Source organism: Lagopus leucura, unplaced genomic scaffold (genome assembly GCF_019238085.1).
Source record: "Lagopus leucura isolate 7727_CA_CO unplaced genomic scaffold, USGS_WTPT01 Super-Scaffold_100002, whole genome shotgun sequence".
In the NCBI taxonomy this organism is placed as follows: Eukaryota; Metazoa; Chordata; class Aves; order Galliformes; family Phasianidae; genus Lagopus; species Lagopus leucura.
Window position 1 is genome coordinate 47206071 of NW_024962263.1, and position 19197 is coordinate 47225267.

General features: G+C 42.7%; 1 protein-coding gene and 1 long non-coding RNA gene across 5 annotated transcripts in view; one reads left to right on the plus strand and one right to left on the minus strand.

Moving 5' to 3' along the window:
• AQP4 (aquaporin 4) lies at positions 1–11186 on the minus strand. 2 transcript variants are annotated; one of them, XM_042869871.1, is made up of 5 exons: positions 11093–11186; positions 6425–6839; positions 5357–5521; positions 4408–4488; positions 1–1910 (listed from the first exon to the last, which is right to left on the minus strand). In XM_042869871.1, exons 1-5 carry the CDS (start codon positions 11158–11160, stop codon positions 1632–1634), a joined length of 1008 nt encoding a protein of 335 aa, XP_042725805.1. In that variant the 5' UTR covers positions 11161–11186; the 3' UTR covers positions 1–1631. The 2 variants fall into 2 exon arrangements, with proteins under 2 accessions (XP_042725805.1, XP_042725808.1); XM_042869874.1 differs by lacking the exon at positions 11093–11186 and adding an exon at positions 10931–10980.
• LOC122179163 overlaps positions 10490–19197 on the plus strand; it is a 19026-nt gene continuing 10318 nt past the window's right edge. For all 3 annotated transcript variants that reach the window (XR_006178556.1, XR_006178555.1, XR_006178554.1), the window contains exons 1-2: positions 10490–10596; positions 15738–16833. This is a non-coding gene — a long non-coding RNA (uncharacterized LOC122179163). The remainder of the gene's footprint in view (positions 10597–15737; positions 16834–19197) is intronic.

Sequence of the window (19197 nt, forward strand, 5' to 3'; positions counted from 1 at the left end):
TTTCAGTTTAGCAGTGGTTTATTATCTCACTAGAAGCATCTAATTCCCTGCAATAAAGATTGCATGTAGAGCACGACAAAGAGGATACAAGTCTATTACAGCCCGCAGCCAGGACTAATGCTTTTTTTCCCTCTTATTCTTAAGTAGGCAGGAATAGCTTTTCAATTTCAAAATAAAAACGACACAATTACAGTAATAATATAATGCTCCTGACTGGCAGCTGCATGTTGTAAAACCCAAAGCCACTGATCAGAAGCAAAAGCAGTAAGTAACAGCTTTATAGAAATGTTCCGGTGAGATGATTATGTCTATTAAAATACTTCTATGGGGGAAAGCCTAATTACTGATTTCATGTCCCCTTCCCTCAAAAACCCTTCAAGTGTTTGCATCTTTTCCTAACAACAAATAAAGCAGCCTTTACTGGAGATATAATTAAGACTAGATGAGCTGTGGAACAAGAAAGGATCCTGTTCAACTAGTTAGGCATTAGTTACAACAGAAAGGCAGAAGCAGTCATGTTTTTATCCTCTGTTATAAAAAATACTCCTCAATCAGTGTTTGAATACAGTTAAAATTTAAAAACTCTCTACATTACTAATAAATTAAAAACCCCAAATCTCTGACCATCCTGTAAGAAAGTAGGTAAGTAATTTAAACTTTTAGTTTACATAAATTTGCCCAGAAATCTGTATTTAAACAAGTGCACTGAAAACAGATATGCCTTTTTTTCTTCTGATAGGTCTTATTTGAGTTATTATGTAACAGGAAAGCCTTTATATTCTTTGCATGACCTTGAGAGTCTGCTAACAAGAAATGGTCAATAGTCAAACCCCAGGAGAATGTTTCACCAGATAGACAATGTCAGAAGTGAGCATGAAGTACAGTTAAACACTTTGTAGTCTTATTACGGTAGACTTCAACATTCAATTTCAGCATATTTACTCCTGGGAAGAGATGAAGGTAATACATTTATACAGAAAATCATATGAGTGAAATTTGATGGGTTGATCGAATTTTTTCTGGAGCCTATTAAAAAATAATTTATTTCAGAGGTAGTTTGCAAGGTAGTAGTGACATACGTGAGTGGAAACAGTACTCCTTCGCTTGACTTTGGATAAAACTCTTAGATACAGTTGGTGCTGTCCCTGAACCTCACAGAGAATTCTTAATGGATAAGATGTTCTAATCAAAGCTGACAACAGTCAATTAAGTGTCAGAAGAACAATCTGATAAGTAGGTCTTCATGTCTATAGGCATTTCCTGATATGTCTTATCTGTCAATCTGAATGTTAAACATCTCTATCTTTGTCTTATTATTGACTGATTTATTAAAGAAGAATGCTTTCATCTCTTTTTGACTTTGGGGTTGTTCTGGAAAGAAAGGAGGGAAAATAGTAGGAACAACTCCTAATTTGGAATAATTCATGGGGAATCATAATTATAATGAAGTCCTAATATTCCAGCTGAGCAGATGTATGGTGTGTTGATGCTACTACCACACAGCTGCCTTCACCACACCTTTTAAGAAATGGTAGATGTTCAGTTTAGAGGAGATCTGTTTCTTTAATAGGTGGAAGGATATCTGTGGACTCGCTGGCAGGCTGCTCTCTGCTTTCAGTGCTCCTTGCTAGTCATACAGAAGACAGCACCTCACTTGATGGATCTCTTCCCTTCTTGTCCTCACTCCTGTCAATATCAATCACATGGACAACGCCAGGCTTCAAAATCAGGTCGTCGGTCTCTACATGGCTCCTGGTGTCATCCACTTCTATGTATTTCCCTTTGGACGGCTGGGCAGCTTTACTGAAGACATCTTTAAAACGGCGCTTGAGCTCCACATCTGGGCAATAGACATACTCGTATAGAGCACCAGCAAGGACCGCTCCTATTATTGGTCCCACCCAGTAAACCTACAAAGAGAGGTGGAAAAAAACATTAGCATTAGGTTCCAGAGCAAATAAAGAAGCCAGAATCTCAGAGAAAAGCATGTCACTGCAGACTTCATTCAGAAAACTTTCTGAAAATGAAAAATGTCCTGGCCCAATCATTTAAACCAACTCTGTTTTCCAGAAATGCTTGGTCACACAGTTCATTGGATTTCATGAACTGGGATAAAATCTGACATCGTATCAGTTTACAAGGCAGAGAAGTCTAACTACCCAAGGTTTCACAGAAGGTGACGTAGAGTTCAGCGGTGAAGTGAATTCTCTAAACTGAGGCATGAAACTGGTCAAAAGGCAGTCTCTTAGGCAGTTAATGGCATTCGTTCCATGCATTTTTTCTTACCTCTATGCTTTCTCTCAGTCTCCCATCTCTCACATGCCTTTTGTCCACTTCAGAAATACTCTCTATTCACCTTGAATGTAATCACCTAAACCACCTCACATCGTGTGGGTGCAGATCTTCCCTAAAAATTCCTCTCATGCCAGCACCAAGAGAATCACCAGAGCATGTACCATATGAAGCAGAGGAGAAGAGGGAACTATGGTGATGTACCAGTGAGGTAGGGATGCTGTTTCCTTGATGTCTGAGAAAGATCTCATTCTACATATCTAGTTAGCAACCTCATGGAGTGGACAGGTTGAATAGCTTGTTGGGTTCTGCAACTTATTAACTATACCCAAAAAAACTGAAGTTCAAGTTCTTCATCATCTTTAGTTGGATTAATCATAGATATAACATTTCTTGAGAAAAAAAGGCCACAGATCTTTGTGGGGTTGGGTATGACTTGTGAAATACTACTCTGTAGTTATGTACAACACACAGTTGCTCTGGCACAGTCTTTTTCTAGACTACCAAAAGTAAGGTGGTTGAGAAGCAGCCCCATATCCTCCCATGGGTTTGTCAACTTCAAACCTCTTTCCAAGAAGCCTTCTCTAAATTTTCATTGTTTATTTGCCAGCTGTAGATAACATGTTTGTGCTGTTTGCAAGATGCCACACAAAATAAATACCAGTGTAGAAAACTGGTCTTTCTGCATTTTTACTCCAAAATGATTATAAGATTGTAAGGAAGCAATGCCTATCCTACTGTATACATACAAGCAGTTCTACTTCAATATTTCAGACTCGCATTTCCAAAGAGGCCAAATTTGACTCTTGATCCAGAAGACTTCAACAGGCAGGCAGCTATCTTATTATCTGATCTGATAAACAAATACGACTGACACGCACAACTTTGGAGCGTACCTATCTATTTTAGTATGACATGCAGCAGTTCTGTAATATTAGTAGGTGCAAAGGCCTCTCATGCTAATGTTACTGCTTTGAAGGAGGAAAAAAAGGCCTGATTCCCAAATGACCAGCAGAGAAAGCTAAGCTTCTCCTAAAACTTTCTACATAGTAAATTTGTTTATTGTTTACAGCTTTAGTCGCAAATTACAGGCTCCCTCAGAGTATGGATAATTAATCTTGTGAAAAACTACAGCAGATTTTTCATAGGAACAAGCCACTCACTGATAACTGGGTAAATCTGCCTCAATAGGAAAACTCTTGAGAACAAAATTACACATGGTATCGTGTTTGCAGAATTGGAGCCTCAGGGACTGAAAACAATGCTATTTCTGTTATTAACTTCAGTGGGAGCAATGTGGGCTCCATACTTTAAAAATCAAGAAAATCCTTATATGTTCTGCAATACTCAGCTCCCACAGTTAGTACTAAAAGCATCCCTGGAAGTGCTTTCCCTGTGTTTAATTAGGTGAGGCTGAGCTGTGATCCATCTCTCCCTATAAAATGTTCATAAGTTTAGTAGTGGGATGCTACAGAAAGTGCAACACTCACAGTGTGTTTATTAAATTGTTTCCTGCACAAACACTCCTGGTTAAGCCAATCTGCTTTCTAATCAAAGCAGATAACATCTGGTCCAGCTCATAAAGACCAAGTTGCAACCCCTTCATCTCTCGCTGTGGGCATTTGCTATGGCAGGTTCTCCCTCTGGAACACAGAGGAGTCCCTGCTCTCATATTGTGTCTGCCCCAATTTGCCATAGAACCAGGTGAAATGTGAAGCCAACAGAATTACTTTCATAACTTGTCACCAGCATGACCTGAGGGTTTGCAATCTGCCTTGGAGGACTTTTTCTGTCTTACAGTTCAATCCTTCCCATCCTACTGGACTGTTTTGTTGTTGTTGTTTGTTTGTTTGTTTTGCTTTTTTGGTACAATGTTCTTCTACCCCAGTTACTCCTTCCACAAAATGGCCCCCAAGTAGCTAGATGCTATCCTAGCATGCTGCCTACCGCACTGCAGTCCTAGATGTGAACCAGGGTTGTACTACAGTGGGTGGCAGGTCAGCATCTGTCTTCCCAGTGATGGTCTTGATGGGATGTGTAAAAAATTGAGTGCTTTATGAAAAAATGTGATGGACGTTTGCTGCTAGGAGGAGGGAAGCATGAAAACAGAGTTACCCATTGGTTTTCCCATTTTCCCATGATTACAGCAGGTCCAAATGAGCGAGCAGGGTTCATACTGGCACCAGTGTAATTGATCTAAAATAGAACAAAATGTTGCATGTTATTAGAACCTCAAGGGTAGTGATTCAGTGTCTTTCAGTCCTTTTATTATGGGAAAATCTGGTATTGCATAGTGCCTAATCCTAACAATGGGTATTATTACTCTCCAGAGTCTAATTACAAAATTAACAAAGCTATCACATGAACAGGCAGAAAATCTCAGATTTAGCACCCTACACAAGGGTGTTCAAACTGTTTTTGACATGGATCCATACAAAATATGAATAACATGTTTTGGGCCCCTCACAACAAGAAAGACACTGAGGTTCTGGAATGTGTTTGGAGAAAGGTAACAAAGCTGTGAGGAGTCTGGAGCACAGATCTTATGGGGAACAGCAGAGGGAACTGGAATTGTTCAGTCTGGAGAAGAGGAGGCTCAGGGGAGACCTTGTTGCTTTCTACAGCAGCCTGAAAGGAAGTACAGTTGCAGTTGAGCTCTTCTCCTAGGTAACAGTGATAGGACAAGAGAGAATGGCCTCAAGGTGCCTCAGGGGAAGTTCAAGTTGGATATTAGGAAACATTTCTTCTCCAAAAGAGTGGTGATGCATTGGAATGGGCTGCCCAGGGAGGTGGTGGAGTCACCGTTTATGGAGGTGTACAAGAAGCTTTTAGACACTGTACTAAGGAACATGGTTTAGTGAGAAATACTGGTGGTTGGTGGCCAGTTGGATTGGATGATCTTGGAGGTATTTTTCAATCTTGGTGATTCTAGGCTTTTATGATTCTATAATACAGCAGCTATACAGTTATAGCAGCTATAAAGTCTACAGAAGTTTCCGTTTGCTTCTGAAGTAAGCATAAAGGGATAAAAGCTCTGTTTTTCAAAAAGAAGGCATTAACTTACAGCAAATAAATGTCCAATCGCAACAGAAAATCCAATTGCTAAAGCTACTGAACCAGTGACATCACTTCGTTTTGAATCACAGCTGGCAAAAATAGTAAAAACCAGCTGGAATGTAATTATCAGCTCCACTAGGAGTCCATGGCCAGCGGAAAGATCCCCATGTACCTGGAGGAAGGGAACACAGGAGATGAAGCAAAGGTGATTTTGTAAATCAGAAAGACACCGCCTACATTAATTACACTTCAGTGAATGGTACGTAGTGAAAGACAACAACGAACTCTTAGAGGCACACATTCCCAACCCTCTCCTCCCCTTCCCTTTCTTTTTTTTGTTTTAATTTGAGAGCCATGGAAAATTACTGCTGGACTGACAACAGACGGCTTGCCAGTAACACCCAATGGGAACTTCAAAGTTAGACTGCAGAAGTATCCTTTATTTTTACACAGGGATTTGCAAAGGCTGCACTTCCCCTTCACTGTTTTTTTTTTCTTTTTTTTTTTTCCTTGGGAGTGCTGTAATTTACTATTCAATTATAAATTCATTAATTAGCCCTGACTTAATTAATTTAAATTTCAATTAAAATTTAAGCAGTGCACAGCTCAAGTGCATTTTTAATAAGTCCTGCAACAGGGCTAACTGATGGCATTTCTTATTAGTTTAGAACAAAGCTGAAATCTCAGTCACAATCTATTTCAAAAGTATGTCATTTTAAATTGATGTTTTTTCAATCCTCATCATAACGGCAGAGAATTAATTTCCCCTCCCCAGTCCATAAGAAAATGGCATTTCATGCATATATTATTTAAATTCTGCATGTAAATTAACATTACCTGCTGTCATCAGATTTAGGGAAGTTCTAGAAAAGTGTACTTCTATAAAAAGAATAGCTTAGATATAGTGTTGCATAAAGCCATCCTGGGGAGAGCTTTAAACCCTTTCTGGATGCTGTAAATAAACCAGCAAGCTCCTAAAATCTCTACTCGAGCTCTCTTTATTCTTTGTGACACTGCTTCTATGTTCTTAGGCTCTGAGTTACTCTACTGCACGCGCTGGAGCAGAAGTGATTACCGCAGTGACTCCCAGGCCTCCCACCACACTCGGTGGTGTGATGAGGTAGAGGATGCCAGCTCCCACGATGGCTCCCAGGCACTGGGCAAGAATGTAGAAGACCGACTTGGCGAGGCTGATCTTTCTCGTGCAGACCATGGCCACGGTCACCGCAGGGTTGATGTGGCCACCGCTGATGTGTCCAAAGCACTGCACCATGGTTGCAATGCTGAGTCCAAAGCAGAGAGAGATAAGGACCATGTCTACGGGCAGTGGCTTCTCTGATCCACCCCAGTTGATTGTAGAGCCGAGGCTGAGGAGGACAAAAATCAACATAGCCAGAAATTCTGCTGAAACGGCTTTCCAGAAGGGCTGAGTCCAGACTCCTTTGAATGCTACCATGATGCTCTCACACTTGCACAGTCGTCCACACTTACTGAAAAGGAAAACAAATCTTCATCAGAAATCACCAAATAAGCCTAATTCTCTCCTGTAAGAGGGTTGATATTTGGAAAGCTTGGAGGGGAGGCTCAAAGCAGAGTACCCTTAGAAGGGAACAACACTGAACACATGCGCTGTCCTTAAAACATTGCTGGAGTTCAACAGTCTGCAGGATGTGGAGCAATCAGTCATCCCCTGTGATAAGTCTGTTCCTGTACCTTTGGTTCATGCAAAACAGACCCTTTATTTTTTCTTATGTAAGCATGAAAATAAATGCATTCTTCTATCCTAGGTGACCTCTGCCTAACTAGGAGCCCTACCACTTTCAATGGCCTGTTAACCATCATGCCCATTAAATTGGTGGATATCCTCTTTCACTGATCAAATGTGAACTTTTCACAAGGTAGGTGCAATAGTTCAGTAAAAAGCAATATTACAGAATCACAGAATGTCTTGGGTTGGAAGAGACCTTGAAACCCACCCAGTCCCACCCTGTGCCATGGGCAGGGCTGCCACCCAGCAGCTCAGCTGCCCAGGGCCCCATCCAAGCTTGAGTGCCTCCAGGGATGGGGCACCACAGCTTCTCTGGGCTGCTGTGCCGGTGTCTCACTACCCTCTAAGTAATGATTTTTTCCTGATATCTAACCTAAATTGTCTAAATTTAGTTTAAAGCAGTTACCCTGTTTCCTATTACTATCAGGAAAAAAAAGTTGGTTCCCCTCCTGCTTGTAAGCTCCCTTCACGTACTGAAAACTGCAAGGAGGTCTCCCCAAAGCCTTCTCTTCTCCAAGCTAATCAAGCCCAAGTCATAGTCAAACAAGCATAAGCCCATACTGCAGTCAAAACCTAATTCATTTTTACAATAGCATAGTGATGGAAGGTTGCCTTGGGGTCTGTAAGAAGAAGTTTATTTTTCTGAACACTCACACAAACAAATATTTCAATTTGTATTTATACAAAGTGCAGTTTCTCCTTTCTGGATAAGATTGAATCCAGCCAGGAGAATGGATGCAGTCCTAAATTCTGACTTTTACATCAACCATGCAGTCAATAAAGTCTTTTCTGTTAGGCTAAGTGTGCAGAACAAGTAGTAGAACAGAACAACATTTTCTGCACATTTGGTGTGTACAAGTGTGTGTGGCAAAGAAAGAAGTGTCTTGGATTTTCCACTGTCTGGAAATGCTATTTATTAGTCTGCACACCCTTCGTGATGAGTTACAATCTTGCTAGATGCTCAAATACCTATGAAAGTGGGTCACCAAAGAAAAGTTATTTGTGGTATTAATAAATTAGGAGAATGAGCCAAAAGGGAAGCATTTTAATTAGTTTCTAAGGAATGCTAACAAGATTCTTCTTTAAAAACAAAAGCAAATAAAACCTCAAGCCCCTCCAAAAACAAACAAACAAACCAACAAAACAAAACAACAACAACAAAACCAGAACAGAAAACAAAAGAAAGAATACAGCTGCTTTGGGAACAGAATTTCAAGTGGAAGATGGATGAATTTATGTTCAGTTATCTAAGGTAACCAAGCCACAATGCATATTTAATACCACTTACATCAGAAAGAAGCATAAAATGCATGTCTAGTCGTTTCAAGTTACAGCAAGAGGAATGGACCATGAATTTCTTAATAGCTGGTGAGAGTTAGAGAATAGCATTTTAACTCTGTGACTCGAGCAAATAATTTGTTTCTCTGTCTCATTTCTTATGCTAATTCTTTGTGTATTTTGGATAGGCCATTTGCACTCTATCTCAGTTCTTTGGACTCTCAGATGAAAACAAGAATTACATTACATCCTGCAAGTGGTTGTTGTAAAACAGTTGTGAAGTGATCTGGCAGACTCAACTTTGAGCAGGGCTTGTTTCACTCAAAGAGAATAAAAACCAGTATGTCAAAAGTGAGAAGAGTCAATCCCCAAATCTGATTTTGTGTTAAGACAAACTGAAATAGTTTTTGTAAGATCTTATATTAACAGGCAATTAATGACCAGCTATCAAGATCCAACTATTTGTTCAAAATGGCTCCAAATTCACCTCCTCTTGTGGTAATGAAACCACAGCTGTCCTTACCCTCCTTGCTAGATCCACACCAACAATTCAGTTCAGTGATGTGAGTAGGTCACAGGAGCAATATCTGTACTGAGAAGAGCTCAGTGTCCCAGAACATGTCCCAGGTGAACAGATCATGTAGAGATCAGTCATATTCTGAACCCGTGAAAATAAACCTGGTGCTCACTGGATGAGCATTACTGGAAGCAGCACTCATCTCTTCACACCTATCTTCATTGGGATGCAACACTGGTTTTCCCAAGCTCTAGCTTACACCTACTTTGGCGAGGTACAAAATAAAGCCTAGATGTTATATTCCAGACTTGATGTTTGGACTAGATGATCTTAGCAGTCTTTTCCAACTTAAATGATTCTATGATTCTATAACTTCCACAAATTTTACTACTGCTGAGGACACAAGGAGGGCACCAGATGTATTTGGAACATGGGAGGGAGGGATATGGGGACTCGTGACTTTGTCCCAATGTGCCTGATCATCACTTTCTGTACACAGAGAACTGCAGGTGTGCCCAGCCGGGCACCCATCATGGAGATCAGACCTTATTCTGCTGCACCAATTGAGATCAGATGCCATCCATTCAGCCAATGTCATTTACAGCCCTCAAAATGCGAAAGTTCTACATGGATTTTTGTATGTAACTCAAGCACAAAAGTTTGTTCATCAACATAAATGAAGTTTATACTTATCCTAAATAGCATACTGCATGGAAAAGAAAAAAAAACAAAAAACCATCCCAAATGGTAGAACTCTACTGCCAGTCATACTTTGATAGTTAATGACCTAAGCACCTATTTCACCTATTTTAATGCTGTTTTTTTTTTTCTCTGAAGCAGTCTGCTTCTCTATGATATTAACACCCAATGAAACATCCAGCTGTCACAGCAGAAGTTTTATTTCAAGCTGCACAACTTTATTCCCCACAGCAAAAATGAAAGAAAATTTAGCTCCCTCCCAACCACTCACATAGAAAAGGTTAATACAAGCTTAATATCACTTTTTTTTTTTTTCCCTTGGAGTCCAGGATCTCACTTAAATTCAAAGGCTCTCAGCAACTTAGAAATCAATATTGTCTCCACTGCCCACTGTCCCATCATGTACACAATTAACTTCAAGGCCTGAGATGGGAAAGAGAGATGGCTGCCAAATCTGAAGCTGATAAGAGACTTCTAAGATTTGCCATCAGAGTTGCAAAGCAATTTTTGGAGTAGCTGCTGCTCGCAGTTGCCTTCCACAAATGAAAAATATAACAGAAAAACAGAGCGGCACTTTCAGGTTACAGTCACACATTCATTTCCAATGGCCACACTTGGAGCTCTCTGGTCTAGAATCACACAGCACACGGAGTTTGATGGGACACGGGGTGGGTGCTGCAGCTCAAGTTGCCGTCACGGTCTAAAGAGTCCGGGGTATGGGGCAGCCTTATTCTGGGCTCACACACTGTCCAGAGCTGCAGAGACTGTTACGGCTCTGAAGCCGCAACAATATAAATAATAACAAAGGCTTCCTAACAAATCCCAAAGGCACTTTTAGCATTCTCTCCTCCCGGCTGATGCCACTGAGGGCAGGGGCACAGCCCGGCACGGCACGGCAGCTGTGCGAGCGCGGCAGCTATACGCGCCGGCATCTCAGACGGACGCTGGGCACCCTTTGGCACACCGTCTCATTTTCCGTTATGATGTGAGCGAGCGGCTGACAAGGGTACCCGCGGCAGGTGGGAGGAGGGGGCAGGGAAGCCACTTTCTGCGGGACCGGAGCTCCGCACACGCACCTCTCTCCACTCTAAGACCGCAAGCGGAGAATGAAACTTTTCGGGCGCGGAACGGAGACGCTCTGCAGCCCTCCGTTCCCACTTAGCGCACCCACGGGCGACAGAAATGTATCGCCTTCGTGTTGCCGGGCTAGCCCTGCGAGCCACCGCACCCCGAGCCCCCCGCTCCCCGGGGGTCACCTTCTCCCCCGAGCTGGGCCACCCCTCACTCTTTCTCTCCCTCCCTCTGCGGAGCGCACTCACCCGCGGCGCGGGGCGGCCGCCCGGTCGCTCATGCCTGTCCGGCAGCGCGGAGCCGCGGCAGCGCGGGCGCGGAGCAGCGGAGCTCCCCGGGTGGGCGCGGGGCGCGGGGGGGAGGGGGGGCGCGGCTCCCGAGCGGGCGGCTGCCGAGCGGCGGGCCCCTACCTGCTGCTGCGGGAGGGCGGAGGGCGCTTGAGACGCTGCCGCCGGAGCCGCGGGTCATTTGCGATCATGTGAATATGCAGATTGGTGCGGGGGGTTCGTGGCCGCTGGCGAAATGAGGGAGCCGGGGCCGAAGGGAACCCGCCGAGATCCCGAGGTGGGGGCTGCGCGGCATGGGGAAAAGCTCAAAGAGCGCTCTGCTTCTTCCAGCTGCACGCTGGGCTCACAGAAATAGAATGTAAGGCACTCTGCAGGCAGAGAACTTCGTCCGTCTCTGGTACCTACTGGTACCTCACCAGGTAACCTCACCAGCAACACTATATGTTGCATAACGTGGTGTTCAGCTTGCTCCCCTTTGCAACGTTCAGCAAAGTTTTGCCTACTGTGGGAAATTAATGGAGGCCACTGTAGAGAACTGATGAAACTATGCTGTGATGCTGCCCCATTGGGTTCTATGGATTTAGTATTTTTCCTATAGAATCATTTGAGTTGGAAGGGACCCTTAAAGGTCATCTCATCCAATTACCCTGCAATGAACAAGGACATCTGCAGCTCAGTCAGGCTGCTCAGAGACCCATCCAGCCTGACCTTGAGTGTCTCCAAGGACAGGACTTTCACCACCTCTGGGCAACCTGTTCCAGTGCCTCACCATACTCATTGTAAAACAGTTCTTCTTTATATCCAATCTAAATCTCCCTTCTAGTTTGAAACCATTTCCCATTGTCCTACCACAGCAGACTCTGCTAAAAGTCCTGTCCTCTTCCTCCTTATTGCCACCCTTTAGATACTGAAAGCCTGCTCTCAAATCTCCCCGGAGCCTTCTCTCCTCCAGGCTGAACAGCCCCAATGCTCTCAGTCTGTTCTTGTAGAAGAGATGTTCCATCCCTTGCATCATTTTTGTGGCTTTCCTCTGGGTGCACTCCAATAGGTCTGTGTCTCTCTTGAACCCCACATCTGGATGCAGTCTCATCAGCATAGAGCAGAGGGGCAGGATCACCTTCCTCACCCTGTTGGCCATGCTTCTTTTGTGGCAGCCCAGGATAGTGTTGGCTTTCTGGGCTGCAAGGGCACACTGCTGGCTCATGCATCAGTACCCCCAAGCCCTTTTGGCAGCCCTTTATGCACCATCGTTACATCCCCCAGCTTGCAAATGACAGTGGAACTTGCCAGGACCCAGGTGCGCTTCTCACCTTGAGAGAAACCCAATGAATCTACAGCACAAAAATCTGATGAAAAAACAGCCCTTTAGGCAGTAAGACTGAAACAAAGTAACCAAAGTTCCAGGCAGGATTATTTTGTTAGAGAGTGTGTAGAAACTGACACTTGTAGAAGGCAGTCATGAATATGGAACAAAATATCTACAAAATTCTTTTTTTTTTTTCTTTATTTTTTTTTTCCAGATGGTTTTGACCCTTGGATGCAGTAAAACAATCAGTGCATAACTTATGTGGAAAATGCTATATGGAAAATGTTTTAAAGGATATGTTGTTCAAATGTTAAAACCAGTCTGAAACGTGCACAGAGAACCTACCACAAACTCATGTGGCAGTAGAAACAGCCAAAATGTATTGTGGCCATCAGGCAGCCTGTTCTGTGCACGCTGTGCTGGTGATCCTTCTGAGCCTTAGGAAAGAGTACAAGAGATGGAGAACCACTTAGGGCACAGAAACCATGGAAAATCATGGAAAATCTTCTGTAGCTTCTGTTGGGATTTTGTAGGTAGTACTTCACACCAGTAAAGAGGAAGTGTAATGTATAGTACTATCAATTCAGGATGCTGTAAACAAATTTGCATGCAAGGCAATAAAGGAGTAATGCCTGTGTGTTAATTGTGTACTAATTGGAGTTCATGGTTCGTAACAAAGTGATCATAAAGTACAGTTGCAGATGTTCCTCTCATGTTTGCCTGCTCTTCCCTTCTTTAAAACATAGTCATATGGATACCAAAAGATATCCTAATGTTAAGACAGAAGAAAAACAGCTGGCTGGATGCTTGGCATTCTTGTTTTCAATCTTTGCTTCATCTGCTTATGTCTTGATCTCAGTCAGGAAGAGAGGGAATCACCAGCACACAACCCCACTCCTTCACTGGCTGCATTCAGTCTCTCAGCCTTTGTACTTCACAGCCCATTACTGTGATTCCAGAGACTCCAAATCGTAACAATGACTGACAGGCACAAAAGCCCACTTACAATTCATATACTCACAGACTAAGTTTTGACAGAAGGGCTGTGGGAGGAGCTCCCCACAGTATAAGGACATCAGTCAGGAAATTACTCTGTGTGTTCTCTTTTCCACCCCTACTGTCTCTTCCCCCCTCTCCCAGACATTACTGTACAAGAAGCCACCTTCAGTGCTCTGTTTCACACACATGTGGATTCCCTTGTATGAATGGGAGGTCTTTTCTCACCTGCATTTGATAAAGGCAGCCTGATCTGATAGGTGGCAACTCTGCCCATGGCAGGTGCTGGCATCTGGGCTGGCTTTGAGGTTTCCTCCAGCTCAAGCCATTCTGTGATTCCGTGATTATTTCAGCCTTTTGCACCACAGCTGCTTCTCCCCAATACATCATTTTCTCTGTTACTTCAAAAGGTGCACACAGAGATCTCCATTTTCTCCCCAGTTTTGGAGCTGGCTGTCTCAAATCAGGACAGAGGCTGCTTTCACAGTTTGCCCTGGCAACACATGTGTTCATTGGCACCTTGCAGATTCAGCTCCCATTTGGTTGTTCACAAACAACACTCTCTTAGTAAAACAAATAATTGCTTTTCCTTTCCTTGCAGATAGCACATATCTGCTCTTTGTGGTCTGTGGAGCAGATCAGTGCCACGTGGTGAAGTGGGAACACGAACACCTTCTGTCACTGTTGCCATTCTCATTGCAACAGAGCTTCTGGTCATCAGGCTGCAGCCACAGAAACAGACAAAGGCAATGCTTTGGGCACAAACCTGGAGCAAATCGTGCTGTGCCAGCCCTGATTTAACAGACAGACTTCTCCACTGAGAGCACAGGAGGCAATAAAGCCATCGTTTGAGGTGGCACTGAAGCATAGAGGAAAGCAAAACCAGTTTGGGGGTGAATTGGTCATTCTTGGGATTTGGGACCACATAAATTCTCTGTTATAAAACCTGACTTAACTTATTTTGGACTTCTACTCAAGGATGAGATGTTCCTCCTGCTGCTGTTGACACAGTTAAGGAAATACCTTATAAAAGAGCATATATGAAAAATGTAAAAGTGGTGTTAATGCTCCATGCCTGTCTGAGGGGGTGAATATGCAACACAATCTCACCATGCCTCTGCTTCTCCTTCACTGAACAGCACAGCCAACTTCCTACAGTTGTTTTTAGGGCATCATGAATTAAAGATCTCCCTAGGATAGTAAGCCATGGCAAGAAGATGCTGCAACACGTAAGGCACATCCACCTTCTGCACAAGGACTTCCCAGGCAGCTGAAGCGTGCTGGGTCTGGGGTTTCAGTTTAATCTGTTATGGAGGAGAGGGCACTCTGCCAAAGTTGGATAGGAATGTACTAACAGCTAATTCCAGCTAACATAATGCAAGGGAGAGAGGCAGAAAATCTCCCAGGACTGGATTCTGTCACCTTGTTGAACTGCAGTGGGAAGAGTCCCACCACTCTACAGTGAGTTGCATGGAAAGCCGTGGAGCAATGCTGTCAGATCTGCCTTGTGGTCTGGTCAGCTAGGGCTGAGACAGAGAAAACAAATACTGAAACAAAACCAGATGACATAATTTAGAAGCACTGTGTGTTTTCTCAGTGACCATAGTCTTTTTCCACTTGTACCCAGAGGATGAGGGCTGCTGTCTCTAAGCTGCCACTATTAAGCTTTTCAGCTTGCCCTCTTTTCTGTCAACACCTCTTCAGGCTTTCAGTTTTCAAAATTAATGAGATTTACTGGCCATGTTCTCTTCCCCCACCTTCTCTGAGTGTTCAGATGGGTTGTGCAACCCAAGACTCCTTTGGCTACAGTGGGAGACCAGAGTCTACTCAGTTTTATACCAAACCTGCAACGACAGTGGGCAGCAGGTAACCACAGTGAAAGGTAACCACAGCCAGTCTTAGGAGAACCCCCAGAAGAATTTTCATAAGTACCCAAAGTGATGGAGGGATTTGGCTTCTGTTTTTGTGGTGGCACGGACTCCTGGGAGACCGAATTCCTTTGACCTTCCTTGGCTGCTGTCAACAAGAGACCTTGAAAGCAGGCTGCAAGCCTTTCAGAAATGATTGGCGCTTGCAGAAATGCTCTGACTTTCTGTACTGCCTGGCTGAGAGTTTCATTCTGTTGTCACTAATGAACCACCCACAATTCACCAGCTTATAAGTTTGGGCTAATCTTTGCCTACTAAAAGGATCTTACATAAAACACCACTTACTGAAATATGATCTTTACACATTTCTGAAGTTTCAGTTTTCCTTCAGTGTAATCTTGTTACTTAGGTCATTCATTTTGTCACGCCCTGGTATCGGCCTGGTCCAGATTTGACTGTGGGGCTGTGTTCTCCTGACATTTAGACCAAGAATTCCTTGGGAAATAAGTCAAGAGATTTGACATTGCTTCTGGCCTGGCTCCAGAGGGTTTAGTTTTACTCTCCCTCTCTATTTATTGTGGAATCTGTCTGTCCACAGGCTGCACATTGAGTCCTATGCTGGAGAAGGAGAACTGCAAGGGACAAAATGGCCATTCACTCAAGGGATCCATTCAGGCTGCTCATAATGGTTTTACAAGAATTCATGCACTTGGATGACTGCTGAGTTTCCTTAGTCCTGCTCCATTGCCTTCCTCACGAGACAATTTGGACTGACTGCTTTTTCTTTGCTCTCCCCCCCAGCTCAATAGACATCAACTACGTCTGGAAAAGCAAAACTGTGATCCAGGTAGCATAGGAACAACCTGGAGGCTTTTTGTCTTTAGAAATAGTTTAACTTCAACATGGCACGGACAAGCTCCTTGCCAAGAATGTGTGAAAATAAAAACCCTTTTTCTCCTCTCCTATCACAAATCGTTGCAAAAAGCTGCATCGATGGCAGATGCAGAACCAGGCAGGGACCGACTGAAGGGGAAGATCAGGAAGGAGCCCCAGACACTGTATGAAGTCAGCAGTGGGGGAAGCATCCCAACAAAGAGAACTAAAGTGGGAACTAAAGAGACCTATCAAAGTGTCTAACTTTGACAGGTAAGCCATTGACATTTGATTGAGCTCTCACAGATTTTTATCAACACAGAAAAAGGAGTATTCGACACTGTATAACCCACTGGTGTACGTTCTTTAACAGGCAGCTGTGCTTTCCTAAGTGATCACAGCTGCTCTCTTTAGCAGCTCCTCCCTTCCAAATGCTCAGCTTCTTCCCTCAGCACCACTGAAGGCCTTTGGTTCCCTTCAGAAATGGAGCCCACGTGACTGATCTGCCTCTTTGTGCACCTGTTATCTTCAGTCATTTTTGATCCTATCATCAGTTGACTCGTGACAGTGGTGAACTGCTTTGTGTATTCAGCTTTTTTTTCCACCTAGAGTTAAAAATGAAGATTACTACTTTTTTTAAAAAAAGTTACACCTAACCAGAACACCTATATCAAAAAGATTGTATCATAAAGATCTGTATCATTAAGACTTTTTATGACACCTAATTCCAGTGTTTGTGCTGCAAGAAGTGCTTTCAAGCATGAACTTGGTTTCCAGGAGAGAAGTTTGCTTGCCAACAGCAGAGGATGGCTTATCTGAAGGTACATTTTGTTATGATTCTTATATTAGTTATTACCTAATGATGCTGCAACTGAAAGGCTGTATTCACAATGCTCAAAGAATCATGGAGTATAAAACCAGATTACAACATAAAATTTTCCAGTTAACTTATAGATTTTTCATGTCATTACACATTTCACTGTTTCAATAATTTATGTTTGGTTAAATATGCTTTACAAAAAGCATCTTTGCTTAATTTGAAAACTCATAGGACAGAAAATCCACCGATTCTTTGGTAGTTTATTCACCAGACTAATCATTTTCATCACCAAAAATGGTCCTTCTAAAATGAGTCTGTATGAAGCTTGTTATGCTGTTCTCCCCCAGATTAAAAAGCCTCTTGCACTTCTACTTTGTTCCCATGAGAATACTTACATAATGCAAGTAACTCATCTCTTCATCATCCTTTTGATAAGCTAAATAGGCCGAGCTTTCAAAGTCTCTCACCCTAAAGAAATTCCTTTCAGCTCTTGTTTTTGCCTTCACCACTTTTCCAACATACTTTTAAAAGTACTTTTTTAATACTGAACTCCAGCAGGCATATCCTGAAGCGTGCCTTGCAGCACACCTAGGAATTGCTCTAGCTAGTCTTACCACAGCACTGCACTGAGGAAGCATTCTTCCTTACCCCTTCTCAAGGCCCCTCAGTCCTTCTTGGGACATAGTCTCCATTCTGCAGATAAGGCTAGTTTCAATCTCAGAAATGAAATTTTGCACTTGCTGGTATTAGAGAACATCTTGTTGTGACAAGGAACACACCAGAGAACAATCTACTCCACTCTGCTTGGTCATCCTTTTCTCAGCCTACTAATTAAGGTATGTTCAAATTATATTGGCAATTTGTCTATATTTACCTTCAGATTTACTTCCTGAGGAACCCCCAGAAGCACACAAGGCCCTACAGCAATCTTTCAGATCCCAGCCAACAGCTACCATTACCAGTCCACTAAGTACATTCAGAGATCTGTTACCCATGTGTTCACCCATTTAATGCTCCATGGCTAATGTTCAGCAGTAATGTTTTAAACAAATGTCACTTAGTATTGTGGTAAAGCCTCTGGAAACACATAAAAAGTGTTCAGTGCAGCAACCACTGTCAACCATTGTGTAATTTTAAAACTGAAGTCTGTCCTGTGTTGGCTTTTTCGGGAGGTGAGGCTGTGTCTCAGTGGCATTAGATAGTTGTCGTGCTCCAATGCTAGGAGTTTGTCCTTCATCCAAGCTGTCTGCCATATGTAATGTAATGATAATATATATAAAATATACATATAGCTTCATATCCCAGTACTTATACATATGTACTACACATACATACAGCTTCATACTCCAGTATTGAAGTAAGTAGGAGGGGGACTTATGTTGGTAGATAGTGATTGGACAATTTAAAACTATGACAGGGGAGGTTTAGGTTAGATATCAGGGGGAAGTTTTTCTCACAGAGGGTGGTGATGCACTGGAACAGGTTGCCCAAGGAGGCTGTGGATGCCCCATCCCTGGAGGCATTCAAGGCCAGGCTGGATGTGGCTCTGGGCAGCCTGGTCTGCTGGTTGGCGACCCTGCATATAACAGGGGGTGTTGAAACTAACTGATCATTATGGTCCTTTTCAACCTAGGCCATTCTATGATTCTATGGTTCTATGATTCTATGATTCTATGGTTCTATGATTCTGATATTCACGGGATTTATATATACTGGAATTATATGCCATGAATGGGTTTATGCAGCATACCCAAAAAATGACAATTTTGCTTCAGATCATTCAGGCTGTCTTTGTAGATTACAACAGTAACTGTCTTCTTAATACTAAGTATTTTATATATTCTTTTCCTTCCCCCTCAACACTTCAAATATCTTCTAAAAGTTACCCTCTGGGCCAAGTGAAGATGTTGATCTTTCCTCCATGCAAAGGCTCTTCATTCACTGAACAAAGTGAGAAGCAGGGTCTGACCAAGAATATTTACAAGTTTTGTCCATAAGCTTCTGAAGAAAATCTGACAGCATATTTTTCTTGAAATCCTTTGTAGAACATTAGTTTCATTTCTGACAGTTTTATATGTTTACAGCTTGAAAAAAAAAAAAAAAAGGAGGTGAATCTTAATAACTTGTGATAAGGTGCCGCATTTTTATTAGACTAATAGAAAGGTTTTAAAACTCAGGAATGGCAACAGGAGTTATTCAATCTCTTTTATGATGGAAGCTGTACAGCTTTTGAAGATTCTTGTGTTAGGTTTGATTACCAAGCCTAATACTTCTTGCTGCTCCCTTAAGCTTTACTGATATCAATTTAGAGACTTGGAATGGATGGATGGATGGATGGATGGATGGATGGATGGATGGATGGATG